We start from the raw sequence: 23012 nt of genomic DNA, 5'->3' as shown, positions 1-23012 counted from the left end.
ATAGTAGGAGAAGGATTTGTGGATAACAAGGAGTCTCCAGACAAGTTAACATTCCTTGCAAATCTACAGAAAAATTCCTTCCTTTGCTTTTTCTGAGTCTTGGTCTTCCATGACAAAAACCGTCATGACGATAATGTTCTTATAAAGAGCTTCTGTGTGGATGAATCAGGTATCGTTTGAGAATGCTCATGGCATTAATGTTATGAATACCATTCATGAATCAGGAATCTTAAGTCTGTGTCCATATACAGCAGTTACTAATGAAAAATGATTACATTATGCATTTTAATCAACACTTACACTTGTTGAAATTGTCTGATCCTTTTCTGTGTTGTTTGCAGAAATGTAACCTGGAATAGTTTAGCTATCCCAGATACACACTGCTCACCAGAGCTGGAAGAAGGCTACCAGTGCCCCCCAGGATTTAAATGCATGGACCTTGAAGATCTGGGACTTAGCAGGCAAGAGCTGGGCTACAGTGGCTTTAATGAGATAGGTCTGTCTTACTGATAAAACACCTTTTCAGTTTCTATTTTACAATGTTTATGAAATGGAGAAAATAGTTGTATAATTGATATTTTATGTTCAGACTGGCTGTAGTTTTTAAGAAACACAACTGTAAGTTTTCATATATTCTCCCTTATAGTCTATAACATACAGTCTGTGTCTGTATATTCAGCAGTGTCTGTATAGACTTAAATATCTCTCAATTCTTAATTATAGCATTTAAAACTATTTGTCTGTTGAGTAAGGTTCAGGGTTGTGGACTCAAAGAACCCCTTGAGTCAACAAGACTTGGTTTCCTTCCACATTTAACTAGTAGGCAAGGTAAGTCTTAAGTAACTGGAATACTAGACATTGAGGAGTGCGTGAGAGCCGAAAAGTAATTCTGGAACAGGATACAGCTAATGAAATACTTAATGAATGTGCATCAACTATATAACAGAGGTATGGGAAATGCTTGTATGTGAATATGATATGCCAAACGTGTACATTGATTTGTGACTTGTCCTATTAAGTCCTGAAACGTGCCGTCGCACACAGTAAAGAAAGAACTTGGCATCTGCCATTTAGCTGGTATCATTGCATTTGTTACAATTCCATGCAAGTTGCACATCTTTCACGATTGAAGCAAAAAAACATGGGATTCTAAACAATTATTTTATGCTCTGAGAATTTGTCTCAGTCAGCTCAGGCAGCCATAACAAAATATCATAGACCGGGTGGCATAACAACAGAAATTTACTTCTTACCAGTCTGAAGGCTGGAAGTCTGAGATCAGGAGGCACCATGGTTAGGTCTGGTTACCCCTCTCCCTGGCTTGCAGATGACTGTCTTCTCTCTGTGTGCTTATGGGATGGGTTGGGGGGAAGAGAAAGAGAGAGAGTGGGGAGAGAGGGAGAGAAAGCTCTCTGGTCTCTTCTTATAAGGACACTAATCCCATCATGAGAACCCCACGCCTCACAACCTGGTCTAAACCAAATCAACTTTTAAAGGCCCCACCTCCTAATGCCATCACATTGAGGGGTTAGAGCTTCAGTATATGAATGGCAGGGGCTGAGGGAGTGGACGTAAACATTCAATCCATAGCAGAATTGTTGGAGTCATTTGAAAAAATTTAATTTTTTCTTGAAGTTTTAAGGCCCAGGTACATTTAAGAGAGTTCTAGACACTTTTACCCAGGTCGTAAGAGGAAAGTCTTTCAGTGTGTAACGGGATGGTGGCTGTGCTCTTTTGGAAGCCAAATCTCCTTATTTTTAATCTGTCTTTTGGTGTGATTTCACTTTTTAATGGGCCAGCTGTACAATGGGGATCTCATAGCCAGGAAAGAGTGCATCACCCCTGTCTACCCAGGAGGGAAACTGGTTCAAACCCAGCCCATCCACCTTCACACATCAGACAGAGTGGCTGATAAATCCTATTCCCACCCTGGCCTTCGGTCGTAGCAGCTCCTGGATAGTGTTATGCAGGATGGCATAATGAACTCTGGGATAAGTGTTTGAATTTCAGAAAGAACATGTGAAGATCTTGCACTGAGTGAGGAATATGTTCTAGATATATGAACTAAACCACAAGGCTACAGCCTTTGGACTGAATATAATACTGAAATTGGGCTGAAAGAAACATAAATAGTTGGTATTTTTAAAGAGTGCATTTTGAAAATAAATCCCTAAATTTTATTCTTATATATTTAGTATGCTCTCATAGTAAATCTCCAGCATTGTATTGATAGTTAGATGGGCATTCTTCTTTTGGCCAATGATACAGTTTTCTGGTTCATAAAAATTTAGAAGCCAACAGAGGTAAAGCATTTTAATTTGCTGTCTCTCTTATACTTCCCTGGCTTTGGAACCAATCTTACATCCTTCCCCCTGTCTCAAAAGTGCAAAGATTATGCCAGTGACTTTCAGGCATGAGCAGGAAATCACAGGTGTGGTGTGGGAGATGAGATACATTATAGATTTAGTAACCTGCTCGGAGCAAGCTCCAAGCTAGGGCAGGACTAGAATGCATGACTGGTGAGAGCCTGTTGCTCTTTCTTTTAGGGGCTGAGTGTGCCCATGTCTTGTATGGAGAGTGGCCAGCATTCAAGAATTAGGCTGTCCTTGCACTAGAAATCTCCAAGCCTTTAAAATCATGTTGCTAAATCAAATCTCCCCCTGACCATTTTAAATGCAGCAGTTGTGCCTAAACTCCAACTGCTGCATTATATTAAAGTGGATTTATCTTTTTTTTCACTGTGACTTACAGTAGCTTCAACTAATGTAGGGGACAATATCTCTTTGAGCAAGGAAGTCTCCTTCTAAAGCATGTGGGCTTAAGAAGCCCAGTTGTAGGAGGGAATTGCCCTGGAGGGTGGTAAGCTCCCACAAAGGCAGTAATCTTACTGTAGCTCTACTGTTTATTTGCACATTGATCTCCCAAGGATTTAAGCTCCTGGAAAACAGGAAGCACATCTTTTTATCTTCATGTCTCCAGGGCCTGGAGCAATGCCTGCTTGGTAGGAAACCCTTTATAAATATTTACTAATGGACCAAAGTATGTGCCCTTTTGAATTCGTAGGTGACACGTCATATTTGTATTAGGATGTAGAGCCATAATAGAGAATTAAGTTGTTTTCTCATTGTTCTTTTCCCTGATTTCGTCTGCTTTTGTTGGCAGTGTTCATTCTTCCTCATGACTTCCTTTTCTATACAAGCTTAATTTGGTCTATTTGCTTCTTTTTCTCAGACGATGATTGAATTCAGCATCATTGTAGCACTAATGGTTAGATAATGAAAATGTTGGCTTTGAACTATAATCAAAAAATGTTAACATGGTCACTATAGTTTAGATTGAAATTGGTAACTATTTCCTGATATTATGTATCTATGTAGATACACAAACTAGTGTTTTAGATTATTTTGAAAGTTCTTATGGAAACAAAAGACAATGTTTCACCAAAATGAGGAAATTAATTTTATTAGGCATATGTGATCATCTCTTTCTGCATGCAGCTAAATTTAGAACATAATTAGGTACCTAATTGTGTATTTAAATTTGCCCAGTGTACTCTCTATATAAGTAATCATGATTAATTTAAAAGGAGCATGTTTCCTTTTCTTACTAGTCCAAATTATCATGCAATACATTGAATTTCAAGCATTTATAAAATTTTATTTATATTAGCTTCATGTCTCATTAAAATTTAATATTGATGATGTTGAAAAACTCAATTTTTAAAACTGTATTAAGAGCCAGAGTCATTAGGTAGAAAAAATTATAAAGAGCCCCTATTGTAAGATTGCGGAGTAAAGAGACCTTTTCGTCTCTAAAATCATTCAAACATTAAGGATACTGAGAAACAGAAATGCAGTTTCCATATTTAAGGACTCTGAAAAGTTTATAACTGTAAACCCCAATATCAGAGGGCCAGGTGTCTAACAGAAAACTTCCCGAAAAGACTGGCTACTGAGGACCTCAGAGCCGAAAGAAGACTGGCGTTCTACAACAACCAGTGTTCATCGTTCATTCAGTTTAAAAATTCAACAATAAAAATTAAATTATAGAAAATAAAAGTAAAATGAAATAAAATGACCAGTGTTCCCACAGAAGCAGAATAGTCCTCTCTTCGAGTCAGGGCATCACTGTGTAGCTGACGGTAGGAGTTTTCTGGAATTCCATGTGGCATCACAGAGGAGAGGCCCTTATTCTGCAGGCAGCTGGGAGAGAGAGAGCTGTGGGCACCCCAAGACGGCTGATCAGCATGGACTAGGATGAGGGAAAGACTCCAGCTTTGCAAATCTGGCTCTACCTTACGATGACCTCACCGATTCTCAAGCATCATTCTCAGGCCAATTAAATCGAAACCTTACAGTGACTGAAGGCACAGATGGCTCTAAAAAGTTCTCCGGGTGATTCTAGCGTGCATGCAGAGTGTGAACCACTGAAGCAACACCGATACACACCCAACTTGTGAAAATCTTCACTTCCACCCCACAGCATAACTTCACCCTTCCCTACGTGAAACAGGACAAATATCTGGTGCTGTCAAAATCAATGTCAAAGGTGAAGGATAATAAAAAAGAATCAGGACCATTTCTATAAAAATGTGCCTTTCAGTATATTTAAAATGGAAAAAAAAAATACTCAAGATATATATAGCTCAAAAGAATTGCAGAGGGGCTTCCCTGGTGGCGCAGTGGTTGGGAGTCCGCCTGCCAATGCAGGGGACGTGGGTTCGTGCCCCGGTCCGGGAAGATCCCACATGCCGCGGCAGCGGCTGGGCCCGTGAGCCATGGCCGCTGAGCCTGTGCGTCCGGAGCCTGTGCTCCACAACGGGAGAGGCCACAGCAGTGAGAGGCCCGCGTATCGCAAAAAAAAAAAAAAAAAAAAAAGAATTGCAGAAAAAGAAGACTTAAATATACACATTAAAAGGGTACAAACTGACTCAGTAAATTGACAGAGAACAGTCAACACTTAGGCCTATCTTAGTAAAGATGCTAGAATTCAAAGCTAAAGAAAGCATCCATTGGGTATCTTGAAAAAAAAAGGAAAGATCAAGTCAGTTCTAAGGCGGACCATCAGAGGGGCCTGAAACTTCATGTCAATATTCAGCTCTCAGATATAACGTCACAATGCTTCCAGGGTCCTTAGGGAAAGAATGTGTCAAACCCTTTTTGATTATTTTTGAAGAGGCAAGAATTCCGAGACTTCATTTTACATGAAGTCTTCTTGAAGCCATTCAGCCAATCAAGAATAACTGGTCATGGGCCTGGTCTTTAGTATGTATTCACTGTAAGAACAAAGCTAATACAACTGTAGGATTTACAGACTATAGTGTAAATATTACAAACTGTGATTGTGTGGAACAGAGGACAAGATCAACAGGGGAGGTAGGGTGATGATGTGGATGTTTATACTTAGCAGTAAAAAACAAGTATCATTTTATACAATATATGAATCCAGCAATGGAGGCATAAGGATACTTGCCATGAAAATGCATTACAAAGTCAAAAACGACTTTAGAAAAAATTCAAACTTAAAATAACGGCCTTGGGGTTTGGATCATGGCTGTACTGTATACTAGCGTGGTGACCTTGGGAAAGTAATGAACCTCTCTTGCCTCGATTTCCTCATCTGTGAAATGGGTGAGTGATAGACCTACCTTACAGGGTTGTCAGAAGCAACTGAGAAACTACACATAGAATAGTGTCTGGCACAGCACAGACACACGATGAGCTAGAAATTAGAGATACGGTGGCAAAATAGGAATATATCACTGTTACTTGAGAATAAGTGACCACTTTAACAAAGAAGGGCAGGATATAGATGCTTTCAGATTAGCACCTCGATGTTTGATATTATTCCCTTTTCTTTGAGCCAGTTTGTCCCTCAGGTTGTTCAGGATCTTACAGCAAAGGAGAAGAGTGGAGGGGACGGGAAAAAGGTGTTCTTGACTTTGCATTATTCTGCCATTAACTAATATCTCAAATTTTACTTCATTCTAATCAGTGTATAGAGGGCCAATATTTGGGGTGGTTTAGTCTTTTTTAAAAATTTATTTTATTGAAGTGTAGTTGATTTACAATGTTGTGGTAATTTCTGCTGTATAGCAAAGTGATTCAGTTATACATATATATACATTCTTTTTCAGGTTTTTTCCATTATGGTTTATCACAGGATATTGGATATAGTTCCCTGTGCTCTACAGTAGGCCCTTGTTGTTTATCCATTCTATATATAATAGTTTGTATCTGCTAATCCCAAACTCCCAATCCATCCCTCCCACTTGGCAGCCACAAGTCTGTTTTCTCTGTCTGTGAATCTGTTTCTGCATTGTGGATAAGTTCATTTGTGTCATATTTTAGATTCCACATATAAGTGATATCATACGGTATTTGTCTTTCTGATTTACTTCACTTAATATGATAATCTCTAGGTCCATCCATGTTGCTGCAAATGGCATTATTTCATTCTTTTTTATGGCTGAGTAATATTCCATTGTATATATATACCACATCTCTGTATCCATTCCTCTGTTGATGGACACTTAGGTTGCTTCCATGTCCTGGATATTGTGAATAGTGCTCCTATGAGCATCGGGGTGCATGTATCTTTTTGAATTAGAGTTTTGTCCAGATATATGCCCTGGAGTGGGATTGCTGGATCATATGGCAACTCTATTTTTAGTTTTTTGAGGAACCATAAGTGTTTTCCATAGTGGCTGCACCACTTTACATTCTGGTGGTGTTTAGTCTTTGTTAATCAATTATTCCTCTCTTGCCACTCTGAAAATTATCCTCACTCCGGTGTTTTACCTGTCTCTTATCCCTATTTAGCCTGCACCGTGGAATTTTTACAGTTTCATTAAGGCTCGGATATGTAATTTTATTTAGCCCTATGCATTTGAACTTGTGGCCCCCAGATTCAAGCCACATGTGTCTTTAGCAGCCTTTCAACAGATGCTCCTTCCACAGCCCTAAGCAGGGCATCTGGCAGGGCACTGAGAAGAAGCCACGACTGCCCGCTTCCTGGACTGCTTCCAGCACTCAGTGGAAGCTCAGTCTTCTGTCCTCCCCTAAATCCCTGGGTCAAAGGGTGACTGAGATGCTGGCTGCTTCTCTGTCCCTCTCTTCCATTTACAGACCTCTGCATCATCGTTTCAGGGGAGCCTTTCCTGTGGCTCATTCTTCAGGACCTCAATGCACACACCGCTCTAAGACGTTAGCCTGTGCACCTGAGACACCCCGCACCCCCACGGTCCAGGCCTACTGAGGAATAGACGTTATTGAAAGGACATATTTGAAGATCACAGAATCTGTTTAGCAGACACTCAGATTCTGTGATTGAAGCGAGTGTGTGTGGATGTAGGTAGTAAGCATGCAGTGTAAAGGTCTGGGGACAGAGGACACCCAAAAAACCCATGCTGTAGAGGTAAAACCAAACAAATCGTATCCACTTAGTCTATTTAGAAAATGTGTCTACTTCCGCTTTCTGAGTCTTTACGCCCCTTGCAGCCTGTCTCTTCCTGTGTCTTACCACACGCTCATCAACATGCAGGACGTACCACCCGAGACACTGCCGTTTTCTGTGACGGCACTAAACGTGGAATTAGAGGAGCTTTGAGCTGGAAAAGATGAGGCAGTCCCGTGGCTCACTGACACAGTTCTCCAGGTGGAGAAACTGAGCATCAGAGCCAGACTGGTCAGAATTCCAGAGAACTCCACACCAGTCGGGGCTAAACTCCCTCCTCATGATTCGCAGACTCACCCTATAACTTACTGTCTCCCTCAGACCTTTTTACATTTCAGATCAGTGTTTAATTCAGAAGGAAACTCAAGAAATACCTTGCAAAGCTTAGCTGTATTCTTAATTTTGTAGTAGGAGGTTAGCGTCACTCACCTTTGGTAAAATGCTGGTGGAGAGGACAACTATGCAAACAGATGTGATGTGCCAGTTAGAACAAAAAGCAGCAACACAATCCATCACATGTGGGAAGGAAATCACAGCCCAAGAAACTGGCAATTTTCTTGTCATGATATTTCAAAAGAGGGTAAGAAATTGGGTACAGAAGATGAATACAAAGCTATTCAGGTGGTGGTTTTTAACTCTCCATTCATTGTACAGTCAGGTAAAAAACAAAACATGTTTCCTTTTGATAGAACAATCCAATGAATGTCATTTAATGATAAAATTCACCCTGGGAGGTCGCTTAGGAAATAAATAGCTATCAGGCATTTTTTGGTTGTTTGCCTTCAGAATCATAAGAACAAAAAAGAGAAGCTCAATTTTTAAAATGTCAGAATGAACTAAACCTGATTGAAACAATTTATATCAGAAAAAGGAAGCCCATAAGTAAGATCAATCTATAAACAGGGCATTTGGAAGATAGCTAATCAAAAAGACATTTAAATTATACATGCGAGCTTCCCTGGTGGCACAGTAGTTGAGAGTCCGCCTGCCGATGCAGGGGACACGGGTTCGTGCCCCGGTCCGGGAAAATCCCACATGCCGCGGAGCGGCTGGGCCCGTGAGCCATGGCCACTGAGCCTGCGCATCCAGAGCCTGTGCTCCGCAACGGGAGAGGCCACGGCAGTGAGAGGCCCGCATACCACACACACACACACACACACACACAAATTATACATGCTTTTAATGCTACATGGACCGTATATAGTGGACTATTTTCCTTATTCTAGCTATACCGTAATCAAAGGTAAAGCCAGGAAATAACAAACACCATGTTCTTGTGGTGACTCATTGTCCAGCAGACAGTCTTTATTATTATAATTACTGTCATTACTTATGACAACTACTGCTATCATTTATCGATTGTTTATTATGTATCTGGCATCAGGCAAAAGGTTTTCCATCCCTTGTGTTTTTTAATTCTCAAAATAAATCCATAAGGTATCATTATTCCCAATTGGTAAGTGACAAGAAAGAGATGAGAAAGAATTGATTCGCCCACAGTCACACACACAGGCCACAGTTGGGAGCCAAGGCCTACTGCCCCGTGTGCCAAGGTCAAAGCCTGTGTTTTCTGTCTGCAAACTCTGCCTTATCTGTGAGGTCAGCCAAGAGTGACCGCCATTCCCTGTGGCTTGTCAGGATGGCTGGTCCATTGTAGAGTCTCATGATGGTGGGAGAGGAGACATGTTCTCCAATGTAATAATCCACCAGACATCCTGCCTTCTCATCCTGAAGTCTTGAGGACACAGGGATGAGTGTGAAGAAGGGTCATGTCCACTGCAAACCGAGGGCCACTCGGGGCTGGTCTCTGCCTTTGAATCTAGCCCCTTGCAAGGGAGTTGGTGTGTGATCTGTGTTCATTATGTGGACGAATTTCAACGTAAAAAGAATATACCCGGAGATTATCATACTAAGTGAAGTAAGGCAGAAGAGAAAGACAAATATCATATGTGGAATCTACAAAAAACAAAAGGAACTTATTTACAAAACAGAAACAGACTCACAGATTTAGAGAATGAACTTATGGTTACCAGATGGGAAGAATGCAGTAGGCCTTGGCTCCCAACTGTGGCCTGTGTGTGTGACTGTGGGCGAATCAATTCTTTCTCATCTCTTTCTTGTCACTTACCAATTGGGAATAATGATACCTTATGGATTTATTTTGAGAATTAAAAAACACAAGGGATGGAAAACCTTTTGCCTGATGCCAGATACATAATAAACAATCGATAAGAATGGAGGGAGAGATGGATTGGGAGTTTGGGATTGACATGTACACACTGCTATATTTAAAATAGATAACCCACAAGGACCTACTGTATAGCACGGGGAACTCTGCTCAATTCTCTGTAATAACCTAAATGGGGAAAGAATTTGAAAAAGAACAGATATCTATACACGTGTATGTATAACTGAATCACTTTGCTGTATACCTGAAACTAACACAACATTGTTAATCAACTATACTCCAATATAAGATAAAAAATTTAAAAACAAAACAAAAAACAAACAAAAAGAATATACCTGGGCAGCCATGCAGTTTTACGAGATACTTACCGAGCTATGGACATTTGGTCAAGGATTAGAGGCAATAGCAAAAATGAGTAAATATGCTTTTGATACAAAGTGAGATTGTAGGCACATTGACTAGAGATGTGGGAGAAAACTTTGAAAGTAACAAAATATGTTATCTGGTACATTGCAGTCAGGTTCATACTTATTTGAACTAAATTCAAAATTCTACTGTGATACATCTATTTACTATTTGTAATCTACACCTACATGCGTCAACTTCTCCTGTGTATTTGAACTTAACTTTCTCTTTCTGAGATATGAGTATTTAAATTTGCTTTTTTTTCTTGTGATGAGAGCTCCTAGGATTTACCCTCTTAACAACTTTCATATATAACATACAGTAGTGTTCATTATATTTACCCGTAGTACTTATTTACCTTATAAGTAGAAATTTATACCTTTTGACCACCTTCATCCAATTCTCTCTCCCTCTACCCCTGCCTTTGGTAACCACAAATCTGGTCTCGTCTGCTATGAGTTTGTTGGTTGGTTGGTTGGTTTTTGAAGTATAATTGCCCTACAACACTATGTTAGTTCCTGTTATACAACATAGTGATGCAATATTTCTATATGTTTCAAAATAATCACCGCGATAAATCGAGTTACCATTTGTCACCAGACAAAGATATTACATAGTTATTGACTATGTTCCCCACCCTATACATTTCATACCCATGACTCACTATTTGGCAGCTGTTAATTTTGCCTTCTAAATACTGCAAATTAACCAACAGTTTTATTTAAGTTGATTTTGAAAATGCATATTAGTTAATTTCTTTATTAGACATATTAGTAAAGAATATTTAACTTATTTGTCCTCTTCATAAAAAAATAATAAAAACCATAAAGCTCTTCTTAAAATAAAAAAGCCCTCCTAGGGCTTCCCTGGTGGCGCAGTGGTTGAGAGTCCGCCTGCCGATGCAGGGAACAGGGGTTCGTGCCCCGGTCCGGGAAGATCCCACATCCTGCGGAGTGGCTGGGCCCGTGAGCCATGGCCGCTGGGCCTGCATGTCCGGAGCCTGTGCTCCGCAACAGGAGAGGCCACAACAGTGAGAGGCCCGCGTACCGCAAAAAAACAAACAAACAAAATTTAAAAAGCCCTCCTAAAAATATGAGGTAGAAAAACCACAGATCATCAGCGTCACAGAAGTCCAAATGTGAGTCTTGAATGCAAATACAAACTTAAGGGATGACTTATAATTTTTGTAAATTTTTTTCTGGCAACAATAAATTAATTGGGCCTTTCAATAAAATGAAAAAATTAGAGTAGACTGCAGCCTGCTAGATTCTTATACAGATACTCCCAAGTCACTTCTGAAGAAGGCTACTATGGAAACTGAAACTTGGGACTAGCATTTTTCTCCAAGGGGTAATATATTTTAGCTGTTACTTACTTTTGTGGTATTTTCCTCATTTAACTTTGGGTAGTATTGGCTACAAGATATAAACTCAGCTCCCTGTGTGAGTCATAAATCAGGTTTATTAAATATTGATGAGAAATAACATCAGTGGTTATTTTCATCCCTGGTGGTGTTCGGTGCTTGGAATTACCCCTGTATTTTCCTGTAGGAGGATTGACAGTGAATCCACCTACACAGTCTAATGTTTCAGTTTTAGGATTTGCTTTACTTTAAAATTCCTTCCTATGTTTTTGTCTACTGGCATGCTATTATTTTTATAATTGGTCTCTTATTACATCTGACATTAAATGACATAAAATGTGGTGAAAGGAAATTACTTTTATTCAGATCATAATAGAATGTAAATTGAACTGCCTTGATGCTGCTGCTAAAAATTGATTCCTCAGATTTAAATGATGTTAAAACATATTTCATGTGGCTGTATGTGATATCAGATGAAAACTTTACAAATGAATAGAAAATTATTCTGTATCTATAACTATGATTTATTACAGAATGTACATTTTTATTGCAGTTGCAAAAAAGACACAGTAAAGACTAATCTGTAAATTATGTAATTGAGATTTATAATACTTCATGAAAAAGCACCAAAGGGTCATTTCCCCTGCATTAATCTTTATGTTTTGCATTGCTACTGGAATTATTTACTGATTTTTATGAAAACACATGTAGAAGAGAAAACTAGGGTACTAGAATTCAACCAAAAGTGCTTACTTTAATCTTTGATAATTCTCTACTTGATCTCTGAAGGAATTCCTTTATCATGAGACAGGGAAAACAATGTATTTTTGTTAAATAGAGGATAAAATCCAGAAGCTTCAATAAGAGAAATAGTTATGAGAGTGTTTGGTCAAATACCAATGTTTTATCCCTGGGTTCAGTCATCATAAATGCCCTCAGGTTACATGCAAAAGTGTGTGCTCGAGGTTCTCTAAAGGAACTAAGTCTTAGGGTTTCATTAGATTCTGACAGTGTCACAGACTAATTTAAACTAAAATTAGATATGCAGATAAATATTCAGAATATTAGGAAAAAAGGGGGTGTAAAGATAGAAATTGCAGACATGATTTTAAAAAAAGATATACACTGTCTAGTATGTAGCAGATAGGTGTTCAGAAGTTCTTGCTGAATGGATTAGAAAAGGCAGCTGCTAGAGTGACTTTTCATTGGACAGTGAAAGAAGGAATTTTGAAAGTGGATTTCTGAGGGCATGAAGTGATGATTTTTTTCACATGATACATAGAAGACAGTACTCATTGGAAATATCTAGTGGTTTCCAAGAAATTAGCATGCTTATAGTTATATGTTAAGTATTTGTAGATTATAAAAATAATGCTTCAATTTGTGACCACCTAGAGGGGTGGGATAGGGAGGGTGGGAGGGAGACGCAAGAGGGAGGGGATATGGGGATATATGTATATGTATAGCTGATTCACTTTGTTATACAGCAGAAACTAACACAACATTGTAAAGCAATTATATTCCAATAAAGATGTGAAAAAAATAAACACAAGAGAAATTTTAAAATAAGAAATTAAAAAATAATTTGAGAAATTAAAAAATCTCAAATAACATGAGATTTAATGAAAGTAATAAATTCTGCCATATATAATTCCCTCCCTTTCTCTTTCCTTTCTTCTTTCCTTCTTTCATCTTCATGTTTCATGATATTTAATAAAACACCTGTAACCATTTCCCTACCAATAGACACCTAAGTGATTTTCAGTGTGTTACTACAAGTAATTCTGTGTTGAATATACCCACTCATACACACACATGTCCTGTGCATGTGTGTGAGTATTCTTTTTTTTAATAAAGTGAATGTTTTTTTTAATTAATTAATTTTTATTTTTGACTGCACTGGGTCTTTATTGCTGCTCACGGGCTTTCTCTAGTTGCAGCGAGCGGGGGCTACTCTTAGTTGCGGTGCGCAGGCTTCTCATTGTGGTGGCTTCTCTTGTTATGGAGCACGGGCTCTAGCCGCACACACTTCAGTAGCTGTGGCACGTGGGCTCAGTAGTTGTGGCTTGCGGGCTCTAGAGCACAGGCTCAGTAGTTGTGATGCATATACTTAGTTGCTCCACGGCATGTGGGATCTTCCCGGATCAGGGCTCGAACCTGTGTCCCCTGCATTGGCAGGCAGATTCTTAACCACTGTGCCACCAGCCCTGTGTGAGTATTCCTAAGAACAGATTCCTAGAACAATTTCTGAGTCAAAGGGTATGCACAGTTTTAACATAATAGATAACTCATGCTTTATTTCTCAAAATAAATTCACAGTCCAGCCCTTATTTTGTGAGAGTGAGTTTCACAAAGTATAAGGTATTCCTTTCCAATATGCATAGATACGGAAGTAAAAAAAAATAACATAGGCTGTGTTGTATTCTGTCCTCTTCTGAACACCAACAGTTCATTCTCTTTTCTTTGAATTCTTCATTCCATTCTCCCTGGAATGCCTCCCTCCTACTGGCCCTGTCAGTCTGGGACTCACCTTCCAGGCCTCCTTTCCAGTAGCTTCCCCATTGCACTAGCAGCATTTATCTCCCTCTGTCTGAACCATGACACCAAGGTTTGTGCATAAAGTCAGTGCTTACTTGGATTTGTTTCCCACTAGGGTGAGTGCGTGTGCGTGTGTGTGTGTGTGTATGTGTATGTGTGTGTTTTACCCCTGTCTTCCCAATTAGCTCATTCAGTCCTCCAGGAGAAGCAAAGCTTCCTGTTCTTCCTTTCTAACTCTCTGTGAGCTCATTATTGCCTTTGAGGACAGGTTGATCACATTTAGGAAAATTTTATATTAGACACATTGCCTTTTTCAATCAACATTCTGTGGAAACCTTTTGATTGAAAATGTAAATTTAATGCAAATATGACTCTAGCCTTTAAGTACTTTGTTCACTGAAATTAAGCAGCTTCCACGTTAAGCCACATACTCCTGTGAAACAAAAGTGAGCAGACCAGCAGAGAAGCCTTGTGTTGACAGTCATGGAAACGTTCCCTGCTGGTGATGGCAGTCAGTGGAACATAATTCCCTGGACTCTCTATGAAATTAAATTAATTCCACCATCTAATCAGTTGGAGCAAAAAGGAATGATGTCATTTAGGAAAGCCCTAACACAACTCTTCACTCGAGGCCAGTAGGGCCAGAGGAAAGGCGACTCCCACCTCTCCTGGGGCTGCAAGTTCTAATACAGGAACCCTGCTTATCAAAACTGTGCTGGGAAGAGGGAGGTGACTCCCCGCCGGGGAAGAAAGCTCTCTGACGCTTGTAGATGTGTTTCTAACCTGAGGAAGGGAAAGACTCAGTTTCAGGTTGGAGTCTGCATCTCATTCGTGGGTGACATAGGACAGTTACTTACCTCTCTGTGCTTTAAAATCGGGATAAATATCATACATATCTCAGAGGGTAGCAGGAAGATTAGATTATTCTCATCCTCATGCCTAATGAGTCCTCAGTAAAATTTAGCTATGATTATAATGATCACTTTTATTAAATATATAGTTATCAGCTAAATGAATGAATGAATTATAGAGCAAACTATTCTAAAGTCACACAGTTAGAAAGTGGGAGGAATAGGACCAAACCTCATTAGTATCTGTCTTATTATCTATATTATTTCCATGGCATCAGCTTACCTCCTTTTAGTCCTAGCAAAGCATTCATGATCATACAACACAATTTAACATATACTCACATTTTACTGTGCTGGTATATGTTCTGTTTACTGGTGTTTTGTCTCCTCCGTGTACATCTTCATTGGAAATAAAATTTTGAAAAATGTTTTCCTATTTCCTGCCCTGCTTAAAGATGCTGCCAGTAAAGCCATCTCTAAGCTGAGATGCTTTGTCCTCACAGGTCTTCTAAAGAGTTAGAGCAGTGCTGAAGTTGTATGTTTACAACTGACTAGGATCTGCAAACCACCGGCCTGTGAACCAAATCCTGCTTACTGCCTGTTTTTGTAGATAAAATTTTATTGCAACTCCGTGTCCGTTTGTTTCCCTATGGTCCATGGCTGCTTTCTGACAATACAGCAGAATTTCTAGAGTTCCAGCAGAAATGCTGTGGTCCATATAGACAAAATGTTTACCATCTGATCCTTTACGGAAAAAGTTTGCCAACCCCTAGACTAGACTAACAGTAGGAAAAACTACTCAGCCTGTGCTTCTTTTTTTTAATTATATCTTCCCACAGATGCCTGGAATCCTTGGCAATCCTTATATTCACCTCTTCTTACATCCCTTAGACTTGGGAAGCTAAGAGGTGCAACACATCTCTTATTTTTATGTAGATTTGTGATAAAATCTAGACTCTTCTTCCCTGATTCAAAGCCCCTTAAACTCTAAACATGAAATTTTGAAAGAAAAGTTACCCTGGTTGTATACACCCCTGAAAGTCATCTCCTTTCTGTGGTCTCTCAAGTACACAGACTATGTTCCTTGAATCTGTCATTGACGTTAAGTAAGACATTTTTGAAGAATGAGTGATAGGCTAGACATAGAACCTAATGAACCTTGATTGTTTTAATTAAATGGGTATTCCTTAATTAAATGGGGGTAAGAGCCTCAGTGGTTAAAGACACTGCTTAGAAAATCAGAATCAAAATACTAACAGTTATTCTCCAATGCCTTGTTTTAGCCAGAAAACATTACTGAAATGAGTGAAAGAAGGGGAAAAGATCATTATGCTTACAAAAGACTAATAAAAACAAAATAAAATACCATTTATAGCCCCTTTAAAGTATTGCCTTTTTAAATGTTCAGATAACTCACCGATTACTTCTTCTAGTAAATTATCTGCAAGGGCAGAGTGACATCCACCTATCCCTGGACACACGCCCCATTTGCCCTGGGACTTTGCTCCCCCTCGCATCAAAGGTGGAGTCTTTCTCCTCCCCTTGAATCTGGTGCCTGTGATTTCTTTGCCCAAGAAAATGTGATGCAGTGACATTGTATAAGCTTTGGAGGCAAGGCCTCCAGATTCCCAGCAGCTTCCTGTCTTGCCTGTTGGAGTGCTGCTCTGAGATGCTCAGGGCAAGTAGCCTAGAGAAGGATGAGAGGCTGTGTGGACAGGAGCTGAGGCCCCCCACTTGACAGCAAGTGCTTGCCCCAATATGTGAGTGAAGCCTTCTCAGACTCTGTGACCCCAGATGACCTTCTGGACAACAGCCGTATGAGTGACCCAGGTGAGACCAGCAAAGAATCGCCTATTTGACCCTAGACCAGTTGCTTCCAGAGAATCATGAACTAATCAGTGGTGGTTGTTTGAATCCAGTATGTTTTGTGGTGGTTTGTTATGCAGCCGCATATAATTGAAAAACTCTCAATTTACCAAAGAGGAAACTGGGGGTCATGATATAAGCAACATGCCTAAGCTCATGTAGCATTTGGCAAGTTGGGGATTCAGACTGAAGTCAACCCAACTAAATCATACTCTAAAGCACTCCTCTCTACTATATGCTGTATCGTCCAAAAATTAAACGGATTGCATAAGCAGCATTTCTGAAGACTGAGGTAGTTTGGGAGATGTAATTTGCTCACCACTCTGTTGTGTTTTTATTGGGACTTTTGATATCAGGAATGTTCTGGAAGACCTGAGATATGCAGTCTCCATCTCTGAGCAATACTCAAGCAAGGACTGTAGGTAGTCCTCTGATGTTCATTCATTCACTCATTCATTCATTCAGCAGGTATTTATTGAGAACCTACTATACATTAGGTGCTGTTTTTAGCACTGGCAGGCACAAGGAGTATGCTAATGCAGAACCAGAGATGGATGACATTATATTTTCTTTTTTTTTGAAAATTCACACTTGCTTATATGTTGATTTCCTTATTAAGGGCTGACTTGTTTTAGGCTCTGGAACTCCCAGTTCTGTACTTAAATTTTTTTGGTTAGCCTACGCATAGTACTAGATTTCAAGAAATCAGTTGCCAAACAGGATTTTCCATTGAGTTTTTTTAAAGAGGAAACATGTAGGCCAAAATACAATAAGAAAAGACCATTTAGGCATCAGCAGAATTTGATCAGTTGCTCAAATTTCAAGCAAGTTTCTAAAACAAAACTGTTTTCTTCTCTTAATCAGTTTAAAAGGAGGGCCTTGTGCTCATTTTTGTTGGTGGAGGTGAACTGAATTCTATAAGCTCTGTAAAATGAGGCCAGAGTGAACAGAAATTGAGTCAAAATAATGGATGACACATCTTAACATCTTCTTAGGCTCTTGTGTCCTGACCACACCCCATTTGAACCTAAGGGGAGTCTCCTGGAGGCTGAGGGGTTCATTAACTTGCAGCTGTCTGAGACTAGTCTGCAAAAGCTAAAAAGAAAGTCAGCCACAAGAAAGCAGGTGGCAGTGGCCTGGAAGATGCACAAAGGAAAGGGGCAGCTGGTAGGGAAAAGCATATTTGACTGAGACCTTTACAGAGGGATGGAGAGGGCCCTGGGCCACTGGAAATGGAAGCTGGGAGGAAAGTCTTGAAGGCAGACAGCCTGGAATCAAGGGCAGCAGCTGGCAGAACAGCTCAAAACAGGGCGAGTGGCATGATTCAAGAGGACTTATGAATTGTTGTGTTGTACAGTGACCATTAAGCTTGTTAGTGAGGGAAGAGACTCAGTGCTTTCATTGTGCCAAGCACTGTGAGAGATACTTTCACCCATGTCAGCTACCCTAACATCCAGGGCAGCCCTTCAGTGTAACAATTATGCTGTAGGTCAAGTGTAGCTTCTTGGCAAGTGTTAGCGCCTGTGGTCATCTCTGTTTATACATTTCTTTGAGAGATTTCCTAAAATCAACCTACTTGCTCATTTCTTGTCTGTAGTCTGTACTGTTTCGCGTGGAAGATTCATGCCTTTCAATCGTATTCCAAATTGATCAGTACTATACAGACTTCAGCCTCCATGAAGCTGTGGGCAGACAGGTGAGGTGGTGATATTGCCAGGGACCAGCTTGTGCAGAAGTTTAATCCTTTGAGGAAAAGGATAGCAAGCCCAATGGTAATTGTCCAAAAAAAAAAAATGCTGCTAGAGAACAAAATGTATTTAAAATGTATTTACTACATAACCTGGTAAAATATTTTAAAGTTTGGTGTTGGTAAGTTTCAATGGTTCTTTTTCTCTTTTTATAAAAGCGAAGCCCACTAAAATGTTACTCCTTCATATTATTTTTATTTACTTTCATCAGAGTTGAATATTTGTTGTGCGGGCATGTGAGTTTTATATGTATTGTCTACTCCTCTGTGAGCTGGTTGAAATATGTTATGAGTACTAAAATTATTTAAATTGATGGTGACCAAAAGTTATAGAATTATGATGTACGTAAGCCATTTTAGCCCTGGTAAAATTTTGACCCTCTGGTTGCGTGATTAAATACAGTTATATTGATAATATATATTTCCTGAATGTTAATATCATATGAAATTATGAACAGGTTGAGTTTCACTTCCTTCAGTTTGCTGGGTGATGGGCGTCTTGATGAAGTCAGCCTTGCACTGTGTATTCAGTGCAGACACGTGCCTCTATATGACAGGGGAGCCTGTCTCAGCAATTCCCTTACCACCTACAGCAAAATGGCAGAGCATAAAGTTAGGGATTTGGGAAAATACTGTATTTTACAAACACAAGTCTTCAGACAATATAGAGATAGACCTCCACAAAGTCAGCATCCTAGGAAAAGGATTTATGAGAATACACAGACATATTATTTGCACGTTAGTACATGTGACTATTACCCTTTTTTATGCTTCCTGAACTCATGGAAAGTCATGAGACCTATTTTTCCTTCCCAGGTAAATTCCATTATAAATGCTCTGTTTTTATAGATTGTGAATTCTAAGTAATAATTGAACCAAGTCTGTTGAGACTGTGGGCAGAGGGTAAGATTTACATGTGAGACTTCATGTTCTACCCTTTGAATTAGGCCAATAATTTTAGGCGCTGTTTTTTAGTGTTTCCCACAGCTTTACTGAGAGATAATTGACATAGAACATTGTATAAGTCTAAGGTTTACAACACGATGATTTGTTACACGTATATATTGTGAAAGGATTACCACGTAAGGTTATGGGTGTTATTTATTTTTTAATTATTGACTTTAAAAAAATCATCATGCATTAAGGAAACGCAATCTTAAAAATAATTTTTTAAAAGATGGAATAATAATGGGGACCTATAGAAACAGCATCCAAGAACATATTGTACTTTTGCTGAATTAGTAAAGTTGCATTGCATTGTTCACATTGAGAAGTGTTGAGGACAGATTGGGTGGTGATGTCAATTTGTAATTTGTTTGGCAAATCTTGACAACGCAAAGACATTTATTCTAGTTAAAACAAATGGTTGAGGGCTGTAATTATGAGTTGTTTAAGCCTTGTCATCTGCTAAGAAATTTGGCAAGTTCATTATTTATGATTCTCGATGTACTGCCTACAATCCCAAATTAATTATTAGTTGACTGATGTTTGGTATACTGATACAATTAGTCTTAGGCTGTTTTATGTTAAGTAAACATGTGAACTGAAATCACAATATTATTGAGTTATCAGGAACTGTTAATAAAGATGGTGAATCACGATTGTTATTTTGTAGGAGTACATTTTTAGAATTTTTAAAGATTTATTTACAAAACAGACTCCTCTTTTAAAATATGTACACTTAGAGATGCTTAACTAAATTATTTTCAATAAGCACATAGCAGTTTAAACAAATGGTTCCTACATAAATCATAAATGATAGAACTTAGGGATGAAACAAAATATATCATCAATTCCTTCCTTCTGCCAAGACATATTAGACTTCAAATAAAAGGCACATCAAACATTAAACAGATGATTTGACAGTCTATTTAAAGATACTGAATTAATGGACTGAAAATATTTTTTAAATTACTCTTCTTTTGGGATGGTATAAAACCATACTTCAAAGTGAGGAATTTCATACTGATACTCATGAAGTCATGTACTATCTAGCCTAGCATTTGTAAGTATATTACATACTGTAAAGTGTGTGTTGTACATTGTCAGATAACTTATACTCTGCAATTCATACATTTTTATCATTTGCCCCATTTTACTTTGTATCACTATATTTGTGAATTGTCAACTGCTTTGCAGACTAGAGAGATTCAAAGTATACACTTATAAATCCATTTGTGTGGATTCCCTATATTCCACATGCAAGCGTGCACTCATATACATCCACAGACACTCCATGAAACTAGAACCAGTTAATGGATACAAAGGTAACATCATGTAAAAGATAAATTTGTTGGGAAAAATTCTATAGGCGTATAATTTGCCCTGATAGTGAATTATAATCTATGAATAAATATTGTATTTTTTCTATGTGTTTCACTCTTAAAGCTAGGGGCTTCTATAAAACTTTAGTAATACAGAGCATCTGCCTTGCAATCCATATGCTTCTTGAATTAAAAAAAATTCAATTACATAAGAAATAGTTTTATTCTTTTAAAATATGTTAGAGTCTTTTTTGATGACTCTGTCCAGTTTTGCCCCCTCTCTTGTATCTCCAAGATAACATTATTCTGAGTTCAATCTGTACCCTTTCACACTTTTAAAAAAAATAAATTTATTTATTTATTTATTTACGGCTGTGTTGGATCTTCGTTGCTGCATGTGGGCCTTTTCTAGTTGCTGCGAGCAGGGGCTACTCTAAGTTGTAGTGCACGGGCTTCTCACTGCAGTGGCTTCTTTTGTTGCAGAGCACAGGCTCTAGGCGCATGGGCTTCAGTAGTTGTGGTTCGCAGGCTCAGTCGTTGTGGCTCGTGGGTTCTAGAACACAGGCTCAGTAGTTGTGGCACACGGGTTTAGTTGCTCCGTGGCATGTGGGGTCTTCCCGGACCAGGGCTCGAACCTGTGTCCCCTGCATTGGCAGGCAGATTCTTAACCACTGCGCCACCAGGGAAGTCCCTGTACCCTTTCAGACTTTAAACTCACCTGCATATGAGTATGCATATATATGTTTATATAAAACATGCATAGTGCTGCTTCCTTATTATTCACATGAATAAATGTGCATTTACTTCAGTTAGTTTAGCAGCTAGGTAATTTTTAATTCTGCAATTGTCCAACATTTTATTTGTTCATTCTGCAGTTGATAGACATCTTCTCCTTTTTGTGTGTGATTACTCACAGTGGAGTATTAAATGTTCTTGCATGAGTATCTTTGTACACAGTGTGAATAGTTCTCTGTAATAGATACCTGTAAATAGAAGTGCTACGTATGCACATTTTTTGTTTAATAGGTACTTCCAAATTGCTCCTATAAACTCCCACTAGCACTATGAGTACTATATGTTTTCCATTCAGCATGTCAGTATTTGATATTGTCAAACTTTTCAATTTTAGCCAATCAAATGGGTGTGAAAATGTATTTATGTATCTTTCTAGTAACTAGCGAGGTTTTAGTCAAGTTAGGCGTTTTCTCATATGTTTATTGGCCAATCAGATTTCTTTTCTTCTGTAAATTGCCGGTCTATATATGCTTTGCCCATTTTTCTCTTGGGTTGTTTGCCTTATTCTTATATATGTTCTGGATACTTGACTTTTGTCTGATATTTGGCTGTAGTATTTCAGAGTTAATGAAAGTATAGATGCTGAACATCTAGAACTCAGAAAGGTACAAGGGAACATTCTAAGCAGAAGCCATGTTCTAAGTAAGGATTTGGCTTGTGGAAAGAAAGAAAAGAGTGAGGTGTCATGGGTGAAGGACTTACCACCAATGGGCAATGCAGAATCAGGAATGTCTTGGTCACAACATGGGCATCATAGAATGATACTGTCACCTATATCATGATGGAGAATTAACGGGGCTGCTCTGTAGGCTCACAAATCCCATTACCCTTTCTTCTAAGCCTGGGAAAGTATTTCTAGAGTGGAAAAAGATGTAGGACAAGGGAGTGGATTAAGAGGGTATTAAAATCAAATAAAAGGAGGAATAGATGTAGCAAGAGAGGCACAGTTGATAGCTGCCTCCATTCTGAGAACAAAAAACAAAAATAATAGTGGATAAGTTCATGGAGGGCATCGGTCAGGAACAAGGATACAGCTCTGACGCCTGACTGCAGTTGGTAACAAAAAGCCTTTGAGACAGATTCTAAGAACCTGAAAGACTAATAATGAGTCATTCCTTACAATCAGTGTCTTAAAATGCAGTAAACTGTCTTATAGGATACAAAAATGGAGACTTTTTCCTTCCCCATCCTAAAGTTCTCCTGTAAAAAAACAACTTTATATGGCACTGGAAATAATAGTATACAGCAAGAATCATACTTTGTGGCATTACTGAGCATCTCAAGTGTCTAAAAGGTATAAAGATAAAAACCAAATGACTTCAGCGTGGAAAATGTCCCAGAAGTTGCGATTTTACTTTTAAAACAGAAAATTAGGGGGGAAAAAACAACCTTAATCTAAAATCAAACCTCAAATGGCAACAAGAGATTTTCTAACAAGTATTTTATTTAAGGATGTTGCAAATTCATAATGTCCTCACTTTTTATTAACATTAGTGAGTTGTAATCTGAGGAAACTAGGCAAGTCTTGTAAAATTCTTCA

General features: G+C 38.8%; 1 protein-coding gene across 2 annotated transcripts in view; it reads left to right on the top strand.

The window, feature by feature from the left end:
* Positions 1-23012, top strand: part of NALCN (sodium leak channel, non-selective) — a 277231-nt gene that overhangs the window by 24279 nt on the left and 229940 nt on the right. For both annotated transcript variants that reach the window (XM_065895809.1, XM_065895808.1), the window contains exon 6: positions 342-496. In XM_065895809.1, the coding sequence (XP_065751881.1) occupies positions 342-496 (155 nt within the window). The remainder of the gene's footprint in view (positions 1-341; positions 497-23012) is intronic.

This window comes from Phocoena phocoena, chromosome 18 (genome assembly GCF_963924675.1).
Source record: "Phocoena phocoena chromosome 18, mPhoPho1.1, whole genome shotgun sequence".
Lineage (NCBI taxonomy): Eukaryota > Metazoa > Chordata > Mammalia > Artiodactyla > Phocoenidae > Phocoena > Phocoena phocoena.
This window is presented reverse-complemented; position numbering and strand designations above follow the sequence as displayed.